Here is a 26030-nt window from a genome sequence, read left to right on the forward strand (position 1 = left end):
TATTATTATTATTATTATTATTATTATTATTATTATTATTATTATTATTATTATTATTATTATTATTATTATTATTATTATTATTATTATTACAACCCCTGGTATGCCTAAATATGGGAGGAAGGTCACTACTCCCTCTTTCTGTCCTTTGGCTCATCACAGAAGACCATGCAGGCAGAAAACCATATTTTTATTTTCAATGTTGCCTTTTTTTTATATATATATTTGTGTTGTATTTTCATCAGCTAGCCATACCCTTACTGGGAATCGAACGAGGGCTGTATTGCATATTAGGCCGATGTAATTGCCACTAAGCCACAGGCTCTCTTCCTTATCAGCTAGGCCAGGGAAATAGGTATGTATTTGTGTTATAACCCCTGGTATGCCCAAATATGGGAGGGAGCTCACTACTCCCCCTTTCTGTCATTCGGCTCATCACAGAGGACCATCCAGGCAGAAAACCATATTTTTATTTTTAATGTTGCCTTTTTATATTTGTGTTTTATTTGTGCTGATAAATAAATAAAGGGAGACTAGTATAGATCTATTTCAAGCTATTTAGCTCTCATCAGCCAGCCATACCCTTACTGGGAATCGAACGAGGGCTGTATTGCATATTAGGCCAATATAATTGCCACTAAGCCACAGGCTCTTTTCCTTATCAGCTAGGCCAGGGAAATAGGTATGTATTTGTGTTACAACCCCTGGTATATATACCTTGTCACCCATTGTTAAGCTCTAACCTTCTACTGCAGTACAGTCATTCAAAATCTGTTTTTCCAGTTCTTCATATCCATTTAGGTTAAAATGTCATCCTGATACCTATCACGCTGTTAAAATCATAATCCAACCGGTAGAGTTCTTCTGACACTCCATTGAAAAGAAAGTACTGTTTTCTTGCTTGATGTCACTTCTGCGCTCGGAAAAGGGACACTGACAAGTTTCTGATTTTTGATCCCAGGCCTTGACCAAATTCTTGAAGTGTGTCAACTGGTGTCTTCCTCAAGAAGCAAAACAAGCTCTGGAACTCCTGGGCAAATGGAAGCCAATGGATGTGGAGGACTCCCTGGAGCTTCTCTCCTCACAGTTCACCAACACGACCGTCCGCCGATACGCTGTGGCCAGATTGCAGCAAGCGGATGATGAGGTAACAGAATGACAGAGCTGGAAGGGACCTTAGAGGTCTTCTAGTCTGTCTCTCTGTCTATCCATCTGTCTTTCTGTCTTTCTGTCTCTCTGTCTCTACCTACCTACCTACCTACCTACCTATCTTTATCTATCTATCTCTATCTATCTATCTATCTATCTATCTATCTATCTATCATCTATCTATCTATCTATCTACCTACCTACCTACCTACCTACCTACCTTTATCTATCTATCTATATTTATCTATCTACCTACCTACCTACCTACCTTTATCTATCTATCTATATTTATCTATCCACCTACCTACCTACCTACCTTTATCTATCTATCTATATTTATCTATCTACCTACCTACCCACCTACCTATGTATCAATCAATCAATCAATCAATCTATCTATCTATTTTTATCTATCTATCTATCTATCCATCCATCCATCCATCCATCCATCCATCCATCCATCTATCTATCTATCTATCTATCATCTATCCATCCATCCATCCATCCATCCATCTATCTATCTATCTATCTATCTATCATCTATCCATCCATCCATCCATCCATCCATCCATCCATCTATCTATCTATCTATCATCTATCATCTATCTTTATCTACCTACCTACTTATCTATCTACCTATTTTTATCTATCAATCTATCTACCTTCCTACCTACCTACCTATCTATCAATTTTATCTATCATCCATCTATCTATCTATCTATCTATCATCTATCTATCTATCTATCTATCTATCTATCTATCTATCTATCTATCTATCTATCTATCTATCTATCTATCTATCTATCTCCCTCTTCAACAATCCATCTGCATAAAACCACAATAAAATTGCAATTAAAAAAAAATCTTCACTGCAGGTACTCTAGAGTTGGGCAAATGAACAATGTGATGTTGTTAGCTGTCCAGAGTCTTGCTGAAATGGGTGACAAACAAATCAAACAAATAAACTATAAATGAATGAAAGCCATGATTTTTTTTTTTACTTTCCTCCATCAACAAAGCAGTGGAGAAGTGAAAACAAAAAACAGAACAACAGGGTTGGAAGTTACTCCCTGGAGGTCATGTAGTCTAACGCCCTGCTCTACCATTTCAGACAAATGGTTGTGAAATCTCTTCTTTAAAAACCTCGAGTGTTGGCGCATTTACAACTTCTGGAGGTGTTCCATTGATTAATTGTCCTCACTTGTCAGGAAATTTCTCCTTAGTTCTACGTTGGTTCTCACCCTGATTAGTTGATTCTTGTCCTGCCCTCAGGTGCTTTGGAGAATAGCTTGATTCCCTTTTCTTGGATGTCTGCTGGGATGATAATAAAAAAATTAAACAATGAACTTTTCTGCCTGGCTTTGATCTAAGCCTTAGCAATGTTTTTGAACTCTGTAAAGTTCAAAAGGGACATGGTGGCTCAGTGGCTAAGATGCTGAGCTTGTCAATCAGAAAGGGCGGCGGTTTGGCGGTTCAAATCCCTAGCGCTGTGTAATGGAGTGAGCTCCTGTTACTTCTCCCAGCTTCTGTCAACCTAGCAGTTCGAAAGCATGTGAAAATGCAAGTAGAAAAATAGGGACCACCTTTGGTGGGAAGGCAACAGCGTTCCATGCACCTTTGGCATTGAGTCATGCTGGCCACATGATCACGGAGACGTCTTCGGACAGTGCTGGCTCTTCAACTTTGAAACGGAGATGAGCACTGCCCCCTAGAGTGAGGAACAACTAGCATGTATGTGCCAGGGGAATCTTTACCTTTACCATTTAGAAAATGTCCTACAAGGCAGGTAAAATCTTGGGAGAATAAGAGAATAAAAGAGTTGGAAGAGACCTTGAAGGTCTTCTATTCCAACCCCCTGGTCAAACAGGAAACCCTATACCATTTCACACCCAGAATTCCTCAGCCATGACCTCCAAACCTGTTGACTTTAAGACTTCTGGACTTCAACTCCTAGAATTCTCCAACCATCATGTGGAATTCTGGGAATTGAAGTCTACAAGTCTTAAAGTCTCCACGGTTGAAGACCCCTCTTTTAAAGCAAGGACATACAATGTCTTTAGGACTTGTGGACTTCAATTTCCAGAATCCCTCAGCCCGCCAGCAGCCAGCAGAACTGGTGGCAGACTCAAGACAGTGAGGAGGTTGGGGAGGAACATGGGCCAGTCCTGGAGTCTGGGGAAGGCTCTGATGAGGGCTCTGCGTCAGAGGCAGAGATGGGGCCAGGGCCGTATGCCAGTTATCAGCTGCCTTGGGAGTGGGAGATCAGTGAGGCAGAATGACAGCTGAAGCCTGTTCCCAGTGTGTGCATGCGCAGAGCTTCCAGGAGAAGGGAAAAACTAAGGAACAAGAGTCGACTCGGGAGTAAGGCCACAGGTGGACGGTGAATCCCCCCCCCCCCAGGGAATAAAGAGAAGCAAAAGGGGAGGGGAGTTTGCAGGAGACAATGAGTTCATTTCATTCGGGTGAAGATCTGTTCCTGGCTTCTTGCCAAGTAATTGCTGCTACAGCTTGGAGTTTGGAAGATATCAGCCTGGCAGCTCTCCAAGCCTGACAAAGGTCTGTAGTTGTGGAATCTCTTGAAAGACATTTGGCCGGGACTTTGCTGGAGGGGAATTCCCTTTAGCCTAAATAAAAGGGGTTTTATCGGGACGAGGAGTCGGCTTCATGATCTTGGGAAGCCTCGGTCAGAACAGAGTCCTCTCTTCAAATTATGGCAGGCGTAATAATGATGATGATTGCCACTATTGTTATTATGGGATAGTTCCCCTTCTAGGCTTCTTTCTCTTTTTGTCCTCCCCCTTCCTAGCCCCCCCTCAACCCTTTCTGTCCCCTTCCTCAATGTAAAAAAAAAAATCAACTTCCCATATCAAATTTCCCTCCTTCCCATGTTTTCTCCCCAGGATCTGCTGATGTATTTGCTGCAGCTGGTCCAAGCTCTGAAATATGAAAATTTCGACGACATCAAGAGTGGGTTGGAGCCCACAAAGAAGGAAACTCAAGGGTCCGTGTCGGAGAGCATGGCCGCGTCTGGAGTCACTGCACCTGAAATAGAGAGGTAGGTGAAAGAGTTTCTGAACCTGAAGCATTTTTATAGGTAGACCCAGGGATGAAATCAGGGGTGAAATCCAGCAGGTTCTGACCACTTCTGGAGAACCAGTAGCGGAGATTCTGATAAATATGCAGGTCTTGGCGTATTCGGGTCTTTTCCCGTGAAAGATTGAGAGTATCTTGGCGATGTTTCGACGAGGTCCCACTCGCCATCTTCAGGCTGGTGCCTTCGGGTTCGTGATCGGAGCTGACATCTTTCTATAAATATTGGTCTGTGTGTGTGTGGAGTGCTGGCTTTGTTGCTGTAAGCGGGTTGGTTGGCTGTGTTACAACATCTTGATTAGTTGATGGAGTTGATATTTGCCGATTAGTCAGCTGTTTCGTAACATCCTGTGTGGCTGAGGTACAGGTTGTGTGCCTATTTTGTGTTGTAACGACCTGGGTAATGGGCTATGTGATGACACCCTGAACTCTATTGTAGTGATATCCTGAGTCCTGTGCTGCAACCTCCTAGGGGGGGGGGGGGGGGGGTTGGCTGCGTTGTAACATCCTGAGCCTTTGCATTGTAACCTCCTGCGTTCTGTGATGTAATGTCCTGAGCAGATGGCTGCGATGTGACATCCAGGGCTTTGGTTTGGCTCCGAGTTTGTGTTCTGGCCATGTGTTCATGGCATGTGTCAGTTTGCTTTGTGTGGGGGTCAGAGGGGGGTGCAGCAGTTGGTGATGCCACCATGGTTTGGCTTCTGGATGGTGGTTGCATTTGGTCTATGGGATGAGTTTGGGTTTGAGTCTGGTGAGGGTTATTGTTGGTTGCGTTCTGTGTTGTTCTGGGTATGGTGTCGGTTTTTGTGGCTGGGACTCGTTTGTTGACTAGGGCTAGTTTCTAGATGTCTGGTAGGCGGGAGGTATCGTCACGTTTATTCATGTTGTGAGGGCGTTTCTCCATTTCTATGGCTTCCATAATTATTCCCTTGTTGAAGTGTTCAGTTTTGAAGAGTAATTTGGTTCCTTCAAAATTAATTTAATGTCCTGTTGCTTTAAGGTGTTGGAAAGGGAGGAAGTTTTTTCTTCTTTTCTGAGTTCGTTCTTGTGTTCTGCGATGCGTGCATTCATTCTCCTATTAGTTTGTCCAATGTATGTGGCTGGGCAGATTTTTCATGGTATTTCATAGACTCCTTGGTTTTCTAGCTGGATTTTGTCTTTGGGGTTTCTTAAGATGTTGGCTATTTTTGGTCAGTGGTGAAGACTGTCCTGATATTGTGCTTGTGGAGAATTTTGCTGATTTTATCTGTGGTGCCTTTGATGTAAGGGAGGAGGGCGATGCCGTTGTCCTGTTCTGTGTCTTGGGTTTTTGGGGGAGTCACCCTTTGGATTAGGTTGGTGATTGTTTTTCTTTGGAATCCGTTGGAGATTAATACGTTTGTGATAGTGTGTAATTCAGTTTTCCGGTGGTCTTTATTGGCTAGGCGTTTGGTTCTGGAGATGAGGGTCTTGGCTACAGAGTTAATCTGTGCAGGGTGATGATGGGATTGTGCATTTAAGTAGCGGTTGATGTGTGTTCTTTTCTGGTAGATGGTGTGTCCTAGGGAGCCATTGGGTTTTTTAATAGATTAGGAAGTCCAGAAGTGTGTGTGTGTGTGTGTGTGTGTGTGTGTGTGTGTGTCACAAGTGGTAACTATTGATTTCATATTTAAAAAACAACAACAAAGTGGTGTGTATGTTTGCATTGGAAAGTGTACATGTAATTGCAAAATCGCAAAGAGGGAAATTCACGAAATGCCAAAAAGTGCGTGTGTGCTTGTCTGGGTCGCAACTCGGAAAAGGGGGGCTGCCCAAGGTGCATGCACGTACCTGAAAATGAACTTCCGGTTTCTGGCACGTGCATGCATGCCAGCCAGTTAGTCTTCCAGGTTGCATGCATGCACGAAGGCCACCTAATCATGGTGCACGCATGCGCGCCAAAAAGCCAGAAGAGGAACGAGTGGTGCCGCGCATGCCAGGCGACATGGCTTTATTATTAAACAAATAATAAAGGCAGAATATAAACAAGCAAATTTAATAAATAAATACTATGATTTTTTTCTCCAATACTATATTCACATGAGTTATAACTTGAGCAAATCCTATGAGTCAGAGCCTGAAATATTCTTGCAATGCCAAGACAAGAAATCCATTTTAAAGTATTCTTTGACAACTCCAGTAAAAATCAAATCCTATTTTCTGACGAATTAAAGTCAATATATTAAATTAATTCGATTAATTTATAACAATATTTTTTTTTTTAAAAAAACAATATTTAGTTCAGGTCAACTCAGCTCAATACAGGATCTCTTGCTTGGGCAAGGGGCTAGACTAGAAGGCCTCCAAAGTCCCTTCCCACTGTGTTATTCTATGTTTTCATTTCTCAAAGCATTGAGGAACCCATTTGAGTTTTTCCCCAGAATATTGTACATCAAAATTTTCTGTCTCTTGTTCTATTTTGCTCTTCTCCTCAGCTCACAGATCATCACAAGCCCTCTGCCCCTCATTTCTTCCCCGCTACCAACGGCAAAAACGAAAGAATCGGTTGAGAATGAAAACCTTGAGGTGAGAAGAGAACAGAGAATTGATATCAAGTTTGAAAGGATAAACTTAGGAAATGGGCAAAATCTCTTCTGTTTCTGCCAACATGGATGTAGGTATCTGGATCCGGGTATGTTTGGATGGATAGATGGATAGATAGATACAGAGTAGGCAGGCAGGTAGGTAGGTAGAGAGATGATAGATAGATGATAGATAGATAGATGATAGATGATGATAGATAGATAGATAGATAGATAGATAGATAGATAGATAGATAGATAGATAGATGATAGATAGATAGATAGATAGATAGATAGATAGATAGATAGATAGATAGATAGATAGATGGATGATTGATAGATAGATAGATGATGGATGATAGATAGATAGATTGATTATAGATAGCTAGATAGATAGGTGATAGATAGATGATAGATAGATAGATAGATAGATAGATAGATAGATAGATAGATGATAGATGATGATAGATAGATAGATGATAGATAGATAGATAGATAGATAGATGATAGATAGATAGATAGATAGATGATAGATAGATAGATAGATAGATAGATAGATAGATAGATAGATAGATAGATGATAGATAGATAGATAGATTAGATAGATAGATAGATAGATAGATAGATAGATAGATAGATAGATAGATAGATGATAGATAGATAGATAGATTGATTGATTATAGATAAGTAGATAGATAGGTGATAGATAGATAGATAGATAGATAGATAGATAGATAGATAGATAGATAGATAGATAGATGGATGGATGGATGGATGGATGGATGGATGGATGGATGGATGGATGGATGGATGGATGGATGGATGGACGGACGGACAGACGGACAGACAGACATGCTAGAAGACTTCCACTGTTCCTTCCAGTTCTATTCTGATTGATTGAAATCTTAGATCTCTCAAATTCCTGATTTTTTTTTAAATTAAAAAAAAAACCTCTTTTTTTTTTCCTTCCAGCAAGACCTTTGTACATTCTTAATATCACGAGCATGCAAAAACTCCACACTGGCAAACTATTTGTACTGGTAAGTTACCTTTTGAACTTCTCAGTGCTGAGAATTGTCCCAGGTACATTTTTAATAGAGTTCAGAAACACACAGTTCCTTGATATTAATCAGTTATTGGGTGGTCCATCACTGGAGGAGTTTAAGAAGAGGCTGGAGAACCATTTGTCTGGAATGGTACAGGGTCTCCTGCTGAAGCTGGGGGTTGGACTAGAAGACCTCCAAGGTCCCTCCCATCTCTGTGATTCTGTTATTCACTTGCATTTTCTGGTAGGAAGATGTAGCAAAGAATTTTGAACTACCACAAACCGTGACGCCTGAGGATCTCATTTTGCTATCCAAACTGTTGTTTCCTCTCAGATGAGAGGAACTCTTGCCAGAGAGGTCATAACATTGTTTCAGAAAGTGAATTCTGCACTGCTCAATCTCTGAATAGAACCTTTGCCCAGCTTTTATTAAGTAAATACATCGATTTGATTCTAATAATCCGACATGAACAACCAATTAAATATCATCACTTGAGATTTTGAAGAAGAGACTGGACTGCCATTTGTCAGAAATAGTGTAGGGTCTCCTGCTTGGGTGGGGGTTAGGCTAGATGACCTCCAAGATCCCTTCCAACTCTGTTAATCTGTTATTCTACACATGCAGAAGGACAAGCTGTAGGTAATCGTTGACTTGCAACCATTCACTTAGCAACCCTTCAAATTTTACAATGTCACTGGAAAAAAAAACTGGACTTATGACCAGTCCTTTTACTTACAACCATCACAACAAAGTCATGTGATCAAAATTTGGGTACAGTATTTAATAACTGGCATTTATTTATGACAGTTGCAGCTTCCAAAAGTCACTCAATGTGATTCACTTATCAGCTGCTTAGCAACCGTGGCAAACAAATAAATAAATTGTAAAACCGGGCATGGCTGATTTAACAAGCAGCCTTGCTTAACGTTGGAAATTCTGGTCCCCGTTCGCGGTCATAAGTCGAGGACTGCCTATAGACGTTACCTTCTTTCCCCAAACTGGTCCTTTGTGGCTGTTTCTCCACCAGTCATCTCAGCTTCTTCTTGTCCCCACGAAAGGTACGTGATTGTGGAGTGCGAAGACCGAGACACACAACAGAGGGACCCCAAAACTCACGAAATGTACCTCAACGTCATGCGTAGGTTTAGTCAGGCCCTCTTAAAGGTAAGGATTAATTTTTTCTCCCCATTGTGCAAGACGGACATTAGAAAAACTACAGACGAGAAGCAAAAGATAATATCTGTAGCTCAGGGTTGAAAGCACCAGAAGGCAAGACAAAAAAAAACAATGGATGGAAGTCTCAAAAATGTTAAATTATGTCAGGGTAAGGATTTAAGAACTGACCAGCTGCTACCCTGTTTCCCTGAAAATAAGACCTCCCTGGATAATAAGCCCAATTGGGCTTTTGAATGCATGCACTAAAATAAGCTCTCCCCGAAAATATTGCAACACAGCAGCAGCCGTGAGGTGACCATGCTCACCACCTCCTGCACCTCAAAAATAATAAGACCTCCCCGAAAATAAGGCCAAGTGCTTATTTTGGGGGGTCAAAAGTAAATAAGACCCTGTCTTATTTTTGGGAAAACATTTTACAATAATGTAATGCTGGGAATGAGTCAGCAAGGTTTTTTGGCTGATATCACTTTAAGAGCCTGTAATAAGAAGAGGCCCTATGTGGGGTCATATCTGTCTCTCCGTGTGTGCTTCTGTGCTGTAATTGCTGATTGCTGTTCGTTTGAGGTCTGATTAAAGTATGTGTAAGTATATATTCTTTGCTGATAAAACCACTCTTTAAATATAAACCTCTGTTTACTGTATTTGCTCCTGGGTTGTCTCACATAGTCACAATGTGCAACTCTGGCAAATCATGGCCACTGGACTAACGTTTATTAAAACTGAGATGTTTTTCTACGCATCCAAGTAACTTCTTCGATCAAAATAAATTTTTTGGGTAGGCAGAGAGTGTCGATGGAATGAACCAACTCTTGCCATTCAGACTGCAGGGAGGGAGGGAGGGGCTTCTCCCCAAAATGAAAAACAATGTGTTAATGAAGACTCAATCACCCAGGCCTAGTTGTCATGATTCAACCTTTTGAAGTACTTTTGACCTGGATGGTTGAGTCTTCATTTACACAATGGATGGAAGCTAATCCAGGAGAGAAGCAACCTGGAACTAAGGAGAAACTTCCTCACAGGGAGGACAATTAACCAGTGGAACGGCTTCCCTCCAGACATTGTAGGTGGTCCATCACTGGAGGTTGTTAAGAAGAGACTGGAACACCCATTTGTCTGAAATGGTATAGGGCAGGGGTGTCAAATTCAAGGTCCGGAGGACGGATCTGACCTGTGGGATGTTTAGATCTGGACTACTGAGAGCTTAGATCTGGCCCGGGGGCCACCCTGGAAATAGTGAAGGACTGGCCCGCAATGCCTCTGCCAGAGAAAATGGATCTTGGGAAGTGTTGTGGCCCAGCAGGATCCGGTTGAGCTGCTGATGGACTCGGATAGCGAGGGATCATTTGAGTCTCCCCTGGACGATGTGGAGGACTCTGTGCAGGGTTCAGATTCAGAGGGGCTGGTTGGCCACCAGGAGGCGCCTGAGGCATGGAGCAGTGGGGAGGATCAAAGGCAGTTTGTCCCTGATGCTAGAGTGAGAAGGGCTGAGAAATGAAAGCAGCAACTACGTAGGCAGACTCATAGACGATAATTCAGCACAGGTGGTTGTGAATTGGCCCCTCCCAAGAGAGCTTATAGGTGAGGCGTTGGGAGGGGACATTTGCAGGAAACAACCGTTCGAAATTAGCAGTGAAGAAAGTCTATGTCTTCTAGCCGTGTTTGATCGTTGGGAATATTTGGGTTGTTTTTCTTGTACGTGAGTTATCTGGGCCCTCAGCCAAAGGGTTTGTTATATTGGCAATTAAACAGTGGCAAACAGCCAAGCCTGTGTTCTGGCTTGTTCACAGGCGTGGAGAGAGGGGAGTCAGAACAGGAAGGAGCTGTGTTTTCACCTGCAGAGGGTTGCAGGAGGCCATCACAGCCGAAAACGGAGCTCAGGAACCCGTTTTTGCGCGCAGAGTGCTCGGACCATCATAGGCGCCCCTGACACGTGTGACATCAAGTTGGCCACTCCCACCCTGGCTGTGCCTGACACTCTCTCTCTTTCTCTCTCTCTCTCTCTCTCTCTCTCTCACACACACACACACACACACACACACACCAAGGTTAAACACAACCCTGATGCAGCCCTCCATGAAATCGTGTTTGACACCCCTGATATAGGGTCTCCTGCTTGAGAAGGGGTTGGACTAGAAGACCTCCAAGGTCCCTTATGTCTCTATTCTGATTGCATTTGGTCCTCTGTGCTCTGTGAGCCTGGTGGTTTTCTTGCAGACATTTCATTATCCAACTAGGTGACTTCATCAGTGCTGGAAGGGAGTGAGGCTTGCTCTCTATTTAGATATAAGTAGCTTGCTCTGTTAGTGTTGGTGGGAGCAGTCTTGTTAGTTCCTTGACCCTAATCAAGAGTGAAAGAAGGTGAGAGAGAAGGGGGGGGGAGGAAGGGAGGGAAGGAAGAGAGAGAAAGGAAGGAAGAAAAGAAAGAAAGAAAGAAAGAAAGAAAGAAAGAAAGAAAGAAAGAAAGAAGAAAAGGAAAGATAATGGAAGGAAGGAAGGAAGAAAAAGAAAGAAAGAAAGAAATAGAAACTAAGAAGGAAAGATAAAGGGAGGAAGAAGGAAGGAAGAGAGAGAGAAAGGGAGAAAGAAAGAAAGAAAGAAAGAAAGAAAGAAAGAAAGAAAGAGAAGGAAAGAAAGCTTTTTTAAACTTCTGATTTACCCAGGGTGACAAATGTGTCCAGGTGATGCATTCCTTGGCTTGTTTATCTGAGCTAGTAGTTTCTTTATTGAGATATTGTGTACTTCTTGATTGTTGGCCTAGTGCTAATCTGCTTGTCTGTGTGTTGACGTGTTTTGGTCTTTTTGTTATGTTTTTGGAGAGCATGCTCCACACCCTTCTAGCAGTGATGATGTTACCTAGTTAGGTAATGAAATGTCTGCAAGAAAACAACCAAGCTCAGAGAAGGACCCCTCATATTAACCCTGAGCTGCAAATATTCTCTTCTATTAGTCTTTCATTTATCATGGATTTCCTTGCCATTCTACACCTTCCCCCCTCCCAACCTCTCTCAGTGCAAATTGGCTTACGTTCACTTTCAGAATGATTGTTATTGACAAAGCTGTGGAAAAGCCAGAAGGTCAGTCAGCCATCGTCTTACTATGGGCACCTTTGATTGCATTATATACATTGCGGGGAGTGAAGGGGTGGGTGGGTGGGTGTGGGAAGGAACAAACATTGATGTGGAGCAAATGTCACAGTTTGTTATCTACTCAGAAAGGAATTGCTAAAAACCAAGAGAACGGCAGAGGAAGGGAGGAAGGAAGGAGGGAAGGAAGGAAGGAAGGATAGAGGGAAGGAGGGAAGGGAGAGAGGAAGGGAGGAAAGGAGAGAGAGAGAGAAAGAAAGAAAAGAAAGAAAGAAAGAAAGAAAGAAAGAAAGAAAGAAAGAAAGAAAGAAAGAAAGAAAGAAAGAAAGAAATGATGGAAGGAAAAAAGATAGGGAGGAAGGAAGGAATGGAAAAAGGGGGAAGGAAGGAGAGAGAAAGAAAAAGAGAAAGACAGGAAAGAAGGAAAGGATGGAAGGAAAGGAAGAAAGGTAGGAGGGTAGGAAGGAAAGAAGGGAGAGAAAATGAAAGAAAGGGGAAGGAGAAAGAGAAAGAAAGGATGGAAGGAAGGAAGGAAAGTTAGAAAGAAAGAAAAAAGGAAGGAAGGAAGAAAAGAGAAAGGAAGGGAGGGAGAGAAAGGGAGGGAGGAAGGAAGGAAGGAGAAAGAAAAAAAAAGAAAAAAGAATGGAAGGAAGGAAAGAGAGAGAGAGAGAGAGAGAGGGAGAGGGAGAAAGGGAGAGAGAAAGGCAGAAAGAAAAGAAAGAAAAAGCTTTTTTTGTCTCCTGCTTTACCCAGGGTGACAAATCCGTCCGGGTGATGCGATCTTTGTTGGCTGCCCAACAGACCTTTGTCGATCGGTTGGTCCATCTAATGAAAGCTGTGCAGCGTGAAAGTGGGAACCGGAAAAAAAAGGTAAGGATGCCCAGACAATTAACCATGGGCCAGGAACCAACTTTACCTGTGAGAAGCACCTGAGTGAAAACGAATTTTGGTTCCATGATCATCTAAAGTCAATTAAACCTCTCCAGCATCTTGGCTCCCTTGTTACCTGGCTAACTGTCCCCTTCTGTTACGTTTGGTCCCAGTTAAGCACCACAAGTCTCAGTTTCTGCACCCCTGAGTGAATGAAAGACCCCAAACTTGGACCTTCGAGTTCTATTTCAGAGAATGAAAAAAGCAAGAAGAAAGAATGAAACCAAAGTTATGAACGTTCTCAGTATCTCACTTGTATATTAAATATTGAACGTCGTATAAACACCTTCCATTTTTTTTAAAAAAAATGAATACGACACTATTGTAAACTTTTGTGAAATACCCCTGCATGTTGTGTCATTTTTAGATTGATTTAAAAAAAAAAAAGTTCAAAAATGGATACATCTCCAAAATCTTAATATCTGGAAGGATATTATATTCAGTCTACCAAGATAGTAAATTCCAACGGATCATTCTCTTGAGCAGTTGTGTGACAGTGAGAAAAGTTATAATAATACAATAGTAGAGTTGGAAGGGACCTTGGAGGTCTTCTAGTCCAACCCTCTGCCTAGGCAGGAAACCCTATACCGTTCCAAGTTAAACCCTGGAAAAGTTGCCTGCCGTTGTGGAGGATTTTAAGAAGAGATTGGACAACCATTTTGCCTGAAATTGTATACAGTCTCCTATTTGAGCAGGAGGTTGGACTAGAACCGTGATGGTGAACTTACGGCTTGCATGCCACAGGTGGCACACAGAGCCCCTCTCTGCGCCAGAGCCGTCGCCCAGGGGTGGGCTGCTGCCGGTTTTACTATTTGCAACTCGCGCACGTGCATTGTTCAATGTAAGCTGTCCTTCGTGCGTGCGTGCAAAATGGCGGCAGCCCAATGGCGGTGAGGGAACCGGTTCAGGGTTGTGGCAGGCCTGGACCGTTGCCGGTTCGGTGACCCAGACTTGAATTCCACTACCGGCTCAGCTGAACCGGGCCGAATATGGAGCAACACACCTCTGCTGTCACCCCAGCTCAGCTCCAATGTGCATGCGTAAGTGCCTCACGCTGGCCAGCTGATTTTTGGGTCTCTGCAGCGCATGCGCGGGGGGTAGGAGGGAACACGAGCCCCCCGTGGCCCGTTTTTGCTCCCAGGAGGCTGCAGTGAGGCCTACTAAGCCCAAAATGGGGCATGGGGAGGGTCGCATGCGCAGTAGAGAGTGTAGAGGAGTTCTGGACGCATGTGCAGTGGCGCGGGACACCCAAGGAAAGCATGTGTGCACGGGCTTTCGGCATGCGATGACAAAAAGGTTAGAAGATATCCAAGTACCCTTTGAACTCTGTTATCTGATCATTAAACAATATTTTTTTTTAAATGGGATTCTTATTTTCATATAATATATTCTTCCTTTTGCTTGCCTTTTCCTCTTCTAGAATGAGAGATTACAGACTCTCCTGGCAGATAATGAAAAGATGAATCTATCAGACATTGAACCCATCCCTCTGCCTCTCGAACCCCAAGTGAAAATCAGAGGAATAATCCCCGAGAAAGCCACTCTGTTCAAGGTAACAATAAGGATCTGTCTCGCACTCAGTGTGACCTGGAAGATGTAAATATATCGATGTCTGTGGAAATCCTCAGTCATCCAGGCCACGGTTGTCCCAAAGGTGTTTTTTTCAAAAGGCAACTGGACTTGCTTTTTCCTTGGAGACGTTTCGCTTCTCATCCAAGAAGCTTCTTCAGTTCTGACTGAATGGTGGAGGATAGAAGGATTTACATGTTCTAGGTGACATGTTATCAGCCTTCCAATATTTGAGGGGCTGTCACAGAAAGGAGTGGGTGCAGGGGTGAAATCCAGCAGGTTCTGACAGGTTCTGGAGAAGTGGTAGTGGAAATTTTGAGTAGTTTGCAGAACCGGTAGTGGAAATTTTGAGTACTTAGCACAGTGATGGCGAACCTATGGCACGCGTGCCACAAGTGGCACGCGGAGCCATTTGTCAGGGCACGCAAGGCGCTGCCCTGTCAGCTGGCCAGCGCGCATGTGCACGCTGGCCAGCTGAGTTCACCTTTTTAAAAACCATTTTTCGCCCTCCCCAGGCTCCAGAGGCTTTATAGGAGCCTGGGGAGGGCAAAAAGAGCCTCCCCGCCCCCCCCCGGAGGTCCTCCGGAGGCTTCAGGGACCGTCCAGAGGCTTCCCTGAAGCCTTCGGAACACTTAAAACGACCCTCCGAGCAAACCGGAAGTGACTTCCGGTTTGCTCGGACGACCCTTTTGGGCGCTCCGAAGGCTTCAGGGACCATAGCCTTCGGAACGCTTAAAACAACCCTCCGCGCAAGCCGGAAGTCACTTCCGGGGGGGCGGGGGAGGCTCTTTTCGCCCTCCCCAGGCTCCTATAAAGCGTTTAGAGCCTGGGAAAGGCGAAAAAAGCATGTAAAAATGGGGGGGGTCGCGCGTTGTGCGCGCATGCGCACTGGGGGGGCGCGTTGCATTATGGGTGCGGCACGCCCGCACACGCCCCCCCGCGCTCCCCCCACTTGTGGCACGCGAGCGAAAAAAGGTTCGCCATCGCTGAATAGCAGAACCTTTAGTGGAAATTTTGAGTAGTTTGCAGAACCTGTAGTGGAAATTTTGAATAGTTTGCAGGACCGGTAGCGGAAATATTTAGTACTTAGCAGAACTTGTAGTGGAAATTTTGAGTAGTTCGCAGAACCTGTAGTGGCACTTTTGAGTAGTTCGGAGAACGGAAAAATGCTACCTCTGGCTGGTCCTAGAGTAGGGTGGGAATGGAGATTTTACTGTATCCTGCCACGCCCACCAAACCACACCACGCCCACCAAGCCACACACCCAGAACTGGTAGTAAAAAAAATTGAATTTCCCCACTGAGTGGGTGTCAATATATTCTCCAAAACGCCCAAGAGCAAGACAAGAAGTAACAGATGGAAGGTTCTGGAGAGATTCAACCTTAACTAAGGAGAAATTTCTTGTTCGTGGAAATAATTATCCATGCAATGGCTTGCCTTCAGAAGTTATGGGTACTCCATCCCTGGAGGTTTTTAAGAAGAGATTGGGCAACCATTTTGTCCAGAATCGTATAGGGTTTTCTGCTTAACCAGAAGGTTGGAGTTGAAGACCTCCGAGATCCCTTCCAACTCTGTTATTCTGTAATATGAATTCTAATGGTGAAGAATGCAACATCAAGTAAGGCCACACCTCGAATACTGCATTCCGTTTTCGCCACCACATTATAAAAAAGATGTTGAGACTGTAGAAAGAGTGCAGAGAAGAGCAACCAAGATGATCAGGGGACTGGAGGCTAAAACATACGATGAACAGTTGCAGGAACTGGGCATAGCTAGTCTAGTGAAGAGAAGGACCAGGGGAGACAGGATAGCAGTCTCCCAATATTTCAGGGGCTGCCCCAGAGAGGACGGGGTCTAGCTATTCTCCAAGCCTCCAGAAGGCCAGACAAGGAATAATGGATGGAAACTGATCAAGGCGAGATTCAACCTGGAAATAAGGAGAAAGTTTCTGACAGTGAGAACAATCAACCCATGGAACAGAAATTGGCTTTGGAAGTTGTGGGAGCTTCATCACTGGAAGCTTTCAAGAAGAGACTGGAGTGACATCTGTCAAAAATGGTGTAGGGTGTCCTCCTTGAGCAGGGGGTTGGACTAGATGATCAAGGTCTCTTCCAACTCTGCTAATCTGTTACTCCACCTCAGTTGCTTTTGATAATATTTCTTTTTGTGCCTTGCTTTTTAATGTCTCCTGCTCAACCCTATATGCCTTTTCAAAGCTAACACCCTGCAGATGTTTTAGGAATACTTGTTGGAGGAAGAATTTCAGGGAGAGGGAAAGAATTTGAGACAACAAGATTTGATCACCGTAGAGGTAACAGATTAACAGAGTTGGAAAGGACCTTGTAGGTCATCTAGTCCAAACCCCTCCTCAAGCAGGAGACTCAACACCATCTCTGACAAATGGCAGTCCAGTCTCTTCTTGAAAGCCTCCAGTGATGAAGCCCCCACAACTTCCGAGGGCATCTTCTATTCCATGGGTTGATGATTCTCACTGTCAGAAAATTTATCCTTATTTCTAGGTTGAATCTCTCCTTGATGAGTTTCCTTCCATGATTCCTGGTCTGGCCTTCTAGTGCTTTGGAAAATAGGTTGACCCCCTCCCCTCTGTCGCCGCCCCTCAAATATTGGAACTGCTATCATGTCTCCTCTGGTCCTTCTCCTCACTAGACTAGCCATGCCTGGTTCCTGCAACTGTTCTTCATATGTTTTAGCCTCCAATCCCCTAATCATCCTGGTTGGTCTTCTCTGCAAGAGTTTACTGCTTCAACATTCCTTATGTGAAAGCAAGAAAGATCAAGGACTAGGTCACGTCAAACTGATAAATACATTTATTTGCAAAGGCTAATTGATTCTCTCCCCCCCCTTCTTCCCATTTTTTTTTTATATGAGAGACAAATTGCCAGCTAAACAAATTAGGGTTTGCTTGTTTTTTCAGAAAGGGCATTTAAAATGGAATTGCCATCTAAGTTAATTAGGGAAGAGAGTTAATTGCTTTAAAGTTCTCCTCCATTTGTATCCTCCCCCCACACTTTAGAAAACAATGGCTGTGGCCTCCCACCCCCACCCCCACCCTTTTCCATTCAATTCCAATTACATTATTGTGTGCTTTTAAGTAGCATTGAAATGTTCAAAAACAGATGCAGGAGACAAATGAATTGAGTTCTTTTTCCATTATAGTAGACACAAATGTTGACATTCTCCAGAGTAGAACCCAGGTTGCCAATTATATTCGCTTGGATTTTCTCTTTCTTTCTTTCTTTCTTTCTTTCTTTCTTTCTTTCTTTCTTTCTTTCTTTCTTTCTTTCTTTCTTTCTTTTTCTTTCTTTCTCCCTCCCTCCCTCCCATTCCATTCTGTTCCTTCCTTCCTCCCTTCCTTCCAGCCATCATTATAAAAGATACAAATGTTGATATTCCCCAGAGTACGACCCAAAGTCTACCTGCCAATTTTGTTGGCTTGGATTTCCTTCCTTCCTTCCTTCCTTCCTTCCTTCCTTCCTTCCTTCCTTCCTTCCTTCCTTCCTTCCTTCCTTCCTTCTTTCTTTCACTCCTTCCTTTCCATCCTTCCCTTTTTACCTCCCTCCTTTCCTTCTTTTCTTTCACTCCTCCCTTCCTCCCTCTTCTTTTCTTCCTCCCTTCCATCCATCCCTTCTTTCACTCCTCTCTCTCTTCCTCCCTTCCATCCTTCTTTCCTTCCTTCCTTTCCTCCAACCATCCCTTCTTTCTTTCACTCTTTTCCATCCTTCTCTCTTTCCCTCCCTCCTTTCCTTCTTTTCTTTCACTCCACCCTCTCTCCCTTCTTTCTCATATTTCTGTCTGTCTCTCTTTCTGTCCGTCCATTCATCCATCCATCCATCCATCTATTTATCTATCTATTTTACATCCTACCTTTATGATTTTTGCAAATAAGTCAGGGCAATGAACCTATATAACTATCCCTCCTTCCCTTTCATTTTCCCCTTCTCTCTTTTCCTTCCTTCCTTCTCATCTCTTTCTCTCATCTATCTATTTATCTTACATACTGCCTTTATGATTTTTGCAAATAAGTCAGGGCAATGAACCTATATAACCATCCCTCCTTCCCTTTCATTTTTCCCCTTCTCTCTTTTCCTTCCTTCTCATCTCTTTCTCTCATCTATCTATCTGTCTGTCTGTCTGTCTGTCTGTCTGTCTGTCTGTCTGTCTGTCTGTCTGTCTGTCTGTCTATCTATCTATCTATCTATCTATCTATCTATCTATCTATCTATCTATCTATCTATCTTACATCCTGCCTTTATGATTTTTGCAAATAACTCAGGGCAGTGAACCTGTGCTACCATTGAGATGCTGCCATGGTCGTAAGTGTGAAGAAAAAAAAAACAACCCAGTCCTAAATCATTCGTTTTCAGTAGGGCTGCGACTTGGAAAGGTCACTAAATGAACGGTTCTAAACCGAGACCTCTCTGGATTTATTTTACGGGTGTACAGTTTTCTTTTGCCGATTCCCGTTTGGTGGGAAGTCGATCAGCCCCTCCGTGTTCCTCCCAATGGAAGTAGTTACCTCTTAGACCAGGGGTGTCCAAACTTGGGAACTTTAAGACTTGTGGACTTCAACTCCCAGAATTCCCCAGTCAGCCATGCTGGCTGGGGAATTCTGGGAGTTGAAGTCCACAAGTCTTAAAGTTCCCAAGTTTGGACACCCCTGTCTTAAACCATTGAAAAGTTTGATGCCTTCTTTGTTTCCCTTCTCTGATCAGAGTGCCCTCATGCCTGCTCAGCTCTTCTTCAAGACCGAAGACGGGGACAGCTACCCTGTAATCTTCAAACACGGGGACGACTTGCGTCAAGATCAACTCATTCTTCAGATCATTTCGCTGATGGACAAGGTGACGTTTTGCGGTGTAGTTATTGAGCCCCGACGATGTTTGAAAACCTACCGTATTTTTCGGAGTATAAGACGCACCTTCCCCCCCCCCCAAAGGAGGGTGAAAATTTGGGTGTGTCTTAAACACTGAATGTAGCCCCCTCCCCACCGTCCCCCACCCCACTTTGGCCTCTGCCTCCCAGCAATTTACCTCCTTGCAGCAAACGGGGGAAATGGGGCTTGTGGAGGCTGCAATAGGCTGTAGCAATCCCTGCAGCCTGAAACAGCTGATGATCAGGAGAAATTGAAAGTGAAACTTGCTGTTTGCTCTATCTGGCAAATTGCTGGGAGGCAGATTCTTTTTTCTTGTGCTAATCAGGCTGTTGGCTGCAAGGAGGTAAGTCAATAACTATAAATGCATATAGAATGTTCAAATTATTAACTTATTTTTTTAAAGACTGCTTTGTTATTGTTCTAGACCAGCGGTTCTCAACCTTTCCAATGCTGCGACCCTTTAATACAGTTCCTCATGTTGTGGTGACCCCCCAACCATAAAATTGGTGTCTCGGTTCCTTAAGACCATCGAAAATATGTGTTTTCTGATGGCGACCCCTGTGAAAGGGTCGTTCGACTCCCAAAGGGGTCCCGACCCACAGGTTGAGAACCACTGTTCTAGACAGCTTAACAAATTGAAGAAGCTTTTTAAAATAAATGCTTGATCTGAAGAGGCCCAGGGCTATCTGTATCTTCTTTTAAATAGCAGAGAATAATTATACTTCCAGAAAGCACATCATTTTTAACAGCAACTGTACCAGTATAATCTGAAATTTAACACTACAAACAGTGTATATCGTGTGTGCTGTTTGTTGCAAGGAGGCAAATTGCTGGGAGGCAGAAGCTGATATTTTTCCCTTGTTTTCCTCCCCCAAAGCTAGATGCGCCTTATACTTTGGAGCATCTTATACTCCGAAAAATACGGTAGTTAGTTCCAAGAGGAGATGGAAGGGGGTGAGGGGAATCTATTAAATGTTTAACAGAGATGGAAAAGGCCTCGGTCCCATCCAGAACAAGCATTAAAGTTATGGGAGTCCTTGGTGCTGCCTGAGCAGGGGGTTGGACTAGAAGACCTCTAAGGTCCCTTCCAACTCTGTTATTCTGTTATATCTGACAGATCAAAATGACACTATAGGGCAGGGGTGTAAAGCACAAGGCCCACAGGCTGGATCCGGCCCACGGGGTGTTTAGACCTGGCCTGCAGGGTGACAGGGAAGGACTGGCCCGCGGTGCCTCTGCCAGCGAAAACGGAGCTCAGGAGAGCTGGCAGAAGGTTTCAGGAGGCTGTCGCAGCAGGAAACGAAGCTAAAAAGGGCCACATATGCCTCTCCCAAGCTCCATTTTTGTCAGCAGAGTGCTCAGGTCACCACAGGTGCCTCCCGGTGATGTCGAGTTGGCCACGCCCAACCTGCCTCCCCCCCACACACACAAGGTCAAAGACAACCCTGATACGGCCCTCAATGAAATCAAGTTTGACACCCCTGCTATAGGGCAGGGATGGATGGCTAACCTTTTTGCTATCACGTGCCAAAAGTGGGAGGAGCGTCGGGGAGAGGGATGTACATGCGTGTGCCCACACCCATAATTCGGTGGAGCTGTTTTTTTTTTCCCCTCTCCAAACTCCAGACCCTTTCTAGGAGCCTGGGGAGGGTGAAAAAGGCCTCCCCCTCCCTACAATACCAGATGCCCTATGGAAGCCGAAAATGGTCCATTTGCCGACTTCCGGTCGGACAGGAAGGTTCGTTTTTCGCTCTTCCCAGGCTCCAGAGCCTTCCCAGGAGCTCAGGGAGGGTGAAAACGGTCTTCTCCACCCCCAGAGACCGAAAACAGCTGAAAAATCACCAATATGGTTCCGTGTGGCAGGTGTGACACAGGTTTGCCATCACGGCTATAGGGCATTGCACACCAGAACAACTAGACACAAGGACAGTATTTTCCCCCATGCCATCCCTCTGCTAAACAACTCATTCCCGCAACACTATCAAACTATTTACTAAGACTGTATTACTATTGCTCTTCTCATCTTTCCTGTTACCTACGGTGTCTCCTTTTCTACAAATGACCAGAACTTAGTTGCTTGTATCTGTACGATTCATATTGCTTCATTTGGTTTCCTAGTGCGATTTATTATGTCGATTGCTTATTTAATATCCTAATGACTGCCGCTTAAGGGTTGCATCTTACGATTTAGGATGAATGTATTTTTCACCATGACTACGATTGTGGTTGATTGCTTATCGCTTTTATCTACACTGAGAGCTTATGCCCCAAAGACAAATTCCTTGTGTGTCCAATCACACTTGCCCAATAAAGAATTCTATTGTTGCTTGCAAATGTCTGATTGCGATCACCGTTTTTAATCCTCAGCTCTTACGCAAGGAAAACCTGGATTTGAAGTTGACACCCTATAAAGTGTTGGCTACGAGTACGAAACACGGTAAGAGTGTTTCCCCTTCCTCCTTCATCTTCTCCCTCTGTCCCCTACTTGGAGGAGTAAAAAAAAAATACAGGTAGTTTTCGACTTAGGACCACAATGAAACCTTCCCATCGCAGTTTTGAGTCGTAAAACAGGCTCTTTGCACCAGTCATTAAATAAACACCCTGGTTGTTAAGCAAACACTGTGGTCATGAAGCAAACATTGCAGTCATTAAGCGAAGCAATGGTTCAGTATGGATGTGGTTTTGCCAAAAAGGAAGCTGGGTTTTAGCAAAACCGTTGTTAAATGAGGTTGCGTGATCACAGGATACCACAAATGGCCATAAATGCAGCCACTGTCAGGGTTCCAAATAGCATCCAAAAGTAAATCAGAGTCCGAGGCAAAGTATTGCTCAAAGTGCCAATTGATTAAGAGAGCCATGTTGGCATATTTGGAAAGCTTCCTGGTTTTCCCCACCTAGTTGAAAGTTCAAGATCTTGCCCCCACACCCACAAGCTCATCCCATGGTCCAATCTCCCACTGCCATGCTGGCAGTTTCACCCATCCAGTTCCGGTCAGGTGCAGAGGTGCAGAGACAAAGGATGACCTTGGCTTTCTAGAAAGAATGTTGTTATGGCTACATATCATCCAACTCCGAAAATGTGGCAGGCCAAAGATTCAAAAGAAAAGATGGATGCAGGCCTGACAGGCACGTTGCCAAAAAACCAAAGTTCGGTCTTGTGAATGCTAAAGGGGAAGGGTGAATGTCGTAACTTTGAATCTGGGTCGTAAGCAGAGGACTCCTCTAGTTTAAAAGTTCTCGTTCTCAAAGAGATACAATCCTCTTTCAAACACATACGTGCCTTCCACTTTATCTGCCCCTTGTTTTCTCTGCATAGGTATTCCTTGACTTACAACCATTTGTTTAGTGATCGTTCGGAGTTACAACAGCACTCTACCTAGGATCGAACTCACAGCCTCCTGATTGTGAGGCAAGAGCTCCACCCTGTAGACCACCGCCCCACTCACCTTCGGTCACTAAGTGAATGATTGTCCATGGAGTATTGTCCTCTTCTCACCTTGTAAAAAAAATGTATTTCCATTCCTCTCCCCACAATCAATACAAGCGTGAAATTCAACAAGGGGCAAAACGTGAAGTTCTTGTGAGCTGTGAGAATCCTATTTTTCTCCCTGCTTCTCCAGGTTTCATGCAGTTCATCCAGTCGGTACCGGTGGCAGAGGTCCTCGCTACTGAAGAAAGCATCCAGGTGAGTCTTCTGACTTAACCAAGGTTGGAAATGGAGGTGGCGTAGTGCCGACTGCCAGCAGTTTGATCCTTTTTTTCCCCAGCTCATTTTCAATACTATAATCATTAGAAGTTTAAAATAAAAATGTCAGAGAAGGAAAAGAAATATAATACAATACAATACAATAGCAGAGTTGGAAGGGACCTTGGAAGTCTTCTAGGCAGGAAACCCTATACCGTTCCAGACAAATGGCTATCCAACATCTTCTTAAAGACTTCCAGTGTTGGGGCATTCACAACTTCTGGAGGGAAGCTGTTCTGGAGGCAAGATAATCCTATATTCCATGTACTTTCTTTCTCTCCACTAGGTAGCAGCAATAAACCAACCTTGCCCACTCTCAGAAAGCTAAGCAGGGTCAGGCTGGGTTGATATTTGGATGGGGGACTATCAGGTGATACCTGTGATGTAGGGTACATTGGGAAACTGAGAAACACCCCAAAAGAAGTTTTGGGCCAAGTTATTCCTTATTGTTGCCAATAAGATGAGATGGATGGGTTTATGATATCCTCAGAGGTCAACCTGCCCTTGGAAGAAATGTCATCCCCCCCCCCCGCCCCTCCCCCCAACTTTTTAAATCTTTTCTATTGTTCCCACTGAATTCACTTCTCCAGAAAAGTCACGGTTCTCACAGTTTATTACTATTGACCAAGATACCACATATAGGAACCACAATATATTGGTCAGCTTCTATATGAATAGTGGAGGCCAGTTCACCATTAGGTCACTCTGTCTATATGTATGAATGTCTATCTGTCTGCCTATCTGCTTGAGTGAGTGAGTGAGTGAGTGAACGAATGAAGAGAAGCAGCATTAGCACATAGTGATTAGTTTTCTCCATGGTCCTTTTGTCGTCTTGGGGATGCATTTTGTGCTGGGCCAAAAAATTCAGGTAGTCCTTGATGTACGACCATCGTCGTATGGCTCACATTGCGTAGCAATGGGTGTCCCAGTTTAATGACCATTGGAAATGACAATGGGACTGGGGGAAAAAAAGGTGACTTATGACTGGTCCTTGCACTTACAACCTTTTCAGTGTTCCCCATGGCCACCTGATCCAAATTTGGGTATTTTACAACTGACGTATACTTACTACGGTTGCAACATCCTATGTCCCATGATCACAATGTACAACCTTTCTCGTGAGGCTTACAACAAGCAAAAGTCAATATGGAAGGCCGGATTTCCTTAACTGTTATGTCACCTAACAACCACACTGCTTAGCGACAGGTGTCCTCGTCCCAATTGTGATTCTAAGTGGGGGAGGGGAGGGGGCTTCCAAAATTATAGCAAGGGGTTCTCTGCCTGGTTCGTGAGTGGGCGTGGCCATGGTATGGTGTAGTCGGACTCCTACATCACACCTGGGGGGTGGGAGTGGCATTTTTGCCCTCTCCAGGCTCTGGAGGCTCTCCTTGAGCCTCCGGGAGGACAAAAATGGCCTCCCCAGACTCCGGAGGCCCTCTGGAGGTCGTAAACAGGCCTGGTGTACCCGAACTTCCAGTAGGCTTCTTTTTCGCCCTCCCGGAGTCTCCGCGTGTGCCCTGCACTTACCTGCATCCGAAACGGTCCACATGGAGACTCCTGGGAGGTATGGGACAGGGTGGGCGAGGCCAGCCAGGAGTGGAATTTGGGGATTCTTCAAACTGCACAGAATTTTAGCTAGAGATTCCCCGAACCCCTGCAAACCCCCAGCAGCCCACCTCTAAGTCAAGGACTACCCGTAAAACGTCCGTATCTCGCTTTTGTAGAACTTCTTCCGGAAATACGCGCCAAGTGAAACTGGGCCCCACGGCATTAGTGCGGAAGTCATGGACACCTACGTGAAAAGCTGCGGTAAGCATTGGTGCACAGGGAATGTGGTACAGTTCAGAAGGCAGGAAAGTAACTACGTGTACTTTGAGCAGGGGTCTCCTAAAAGCTCTGCAACACTTATGTCACTTACGGAGAGATTGGGAATCCTTAGAAGCTGTGGGACGTAACAGAATAAAAGAGTTGGGACCTTGGAGGTCTTCTAGACCAACCCTCTGCTCAAGCAGAAAACCCTATACCATTCCAGACAGGTGTTTTTTCCAATCTCTTCTTAAAAACGTCCAGTGTTGAGCATTCACAACTTCTGGTGGCAAGTTGTTCCACTGATTAATTGTTCTAACTGTCAGGAAGTTTCTCCTTAGTTCTAGGTTGCTTCTCTCCTTGATTAGTTTCCACCCATTGTCTCTTGTCCTGCCTTCAGATGCATAAAATTTAATAGAATAACAGAGTTGGAAGGGACCTTGGAGGTCTTCTAGTCCAACCACCTGCCTAGGCAGGAAACCCTATACCATTTCAGACAAGTGGTTGTCCAATCCCTTCTTAAAAACTCTGGTGATGTAACACCACAACTTCTGGAAGCAAGTTGTTTCACTGATTAATTGTTCTCACCTTCAGGCAATTTCTCCTTAGTTCTAAGTTGCTTCTCTCCTTGATTAGTTTCCATCCATTGTTTCTTGTCCTGCCCTCAGGCTCTTGGAGATCCTTGGTGCACTCTGAGTTTGGTCGTATTCTGGCAGGCATTTCATTACCCAACTAGGTAACATCATCAGTACTAGCAAGAACCCCACAGGTTTCTGACAAAATAACCTAACGTGCTTCAGTTTGGTTTTGATCTTCTGGGGGTTATAACATATACAGGGAGCTATGCTAATTTTGTTTTGTTTTGCTTTTCAGCTGGGTATTGTGTGATCACATATATACTTGGAGTTGGGGACAGGCATCTGGATAATCTTTTGCTCACCAAAACAGGTAAATAATTTGCTTTTTTGGGAAGGGGGGGGGGCAAATGTTGAGACATCTTGA

The 26030-nt window shown here is 44.1% G+C and overlaps 1 protein-coding gene across 1 annotated transcript in view; it reads left to right on the forward strand.

Annotated features, from left to right (window-relative positions):
- Positions 1-961: 961 nt before the first annotated feature.
- PIK3C3 (phosphatidylinositol 3-kinase catalytic subunit type 3) overlaps positions 962-26030 on the forward strand; it is a gene marked incomplete at its 5' end in the record, with an annotated part of 43987 nt that continues 18918 nt past the window's right edge. Inside the window, 12 exons of the mRNA XM_081971843.1 lie at positions 962-1147; positions 4050-4204; positions 6693-6783; positions 7752-7819; positions 8884-8989; positions 12838-12954; positions 14435-14566; positions 19317-19445; positions 21845-21914; positions 23098-23162; positions 24947-25031; positions 25902-25976. Coding sequence (XP_081827969.1) covers positions 962-1147; positions 4050-4204; positions 6693-6783; positions 7752-7819; positions 8884-8989; positions 12838-12954; positions 14435-14566; positions 19317-19445; positions 21845-21914; positions 23098-23162; positions 24947-25031; positions 25902-25976 — 1279 coding nt within the window. The remainder of the gene's footprint in view (positions 1148-4049; positions 4205-6692; positions 6784-7751; positions 7820-8883; positions 8990-12837; positions 12955-14434; positions 14567-19316; positions 19446-21844; positions 21915-23097; positions 23163-24946; positions 25032-25901; positions 25977-26030) is intronic.

This window comes from Natrix helvetica, assembly GCF_964273705.1.
Source record: "Natrix helvetica genome assembly, contig: HAP1_SCAFFOLD_227, whole genome shotgun sequence".
NCBI lineage: Eukaryota > Metazoa > Chordata > Lepidosauria > Squamata > Natricidae > Natrix > Natrix helvetica.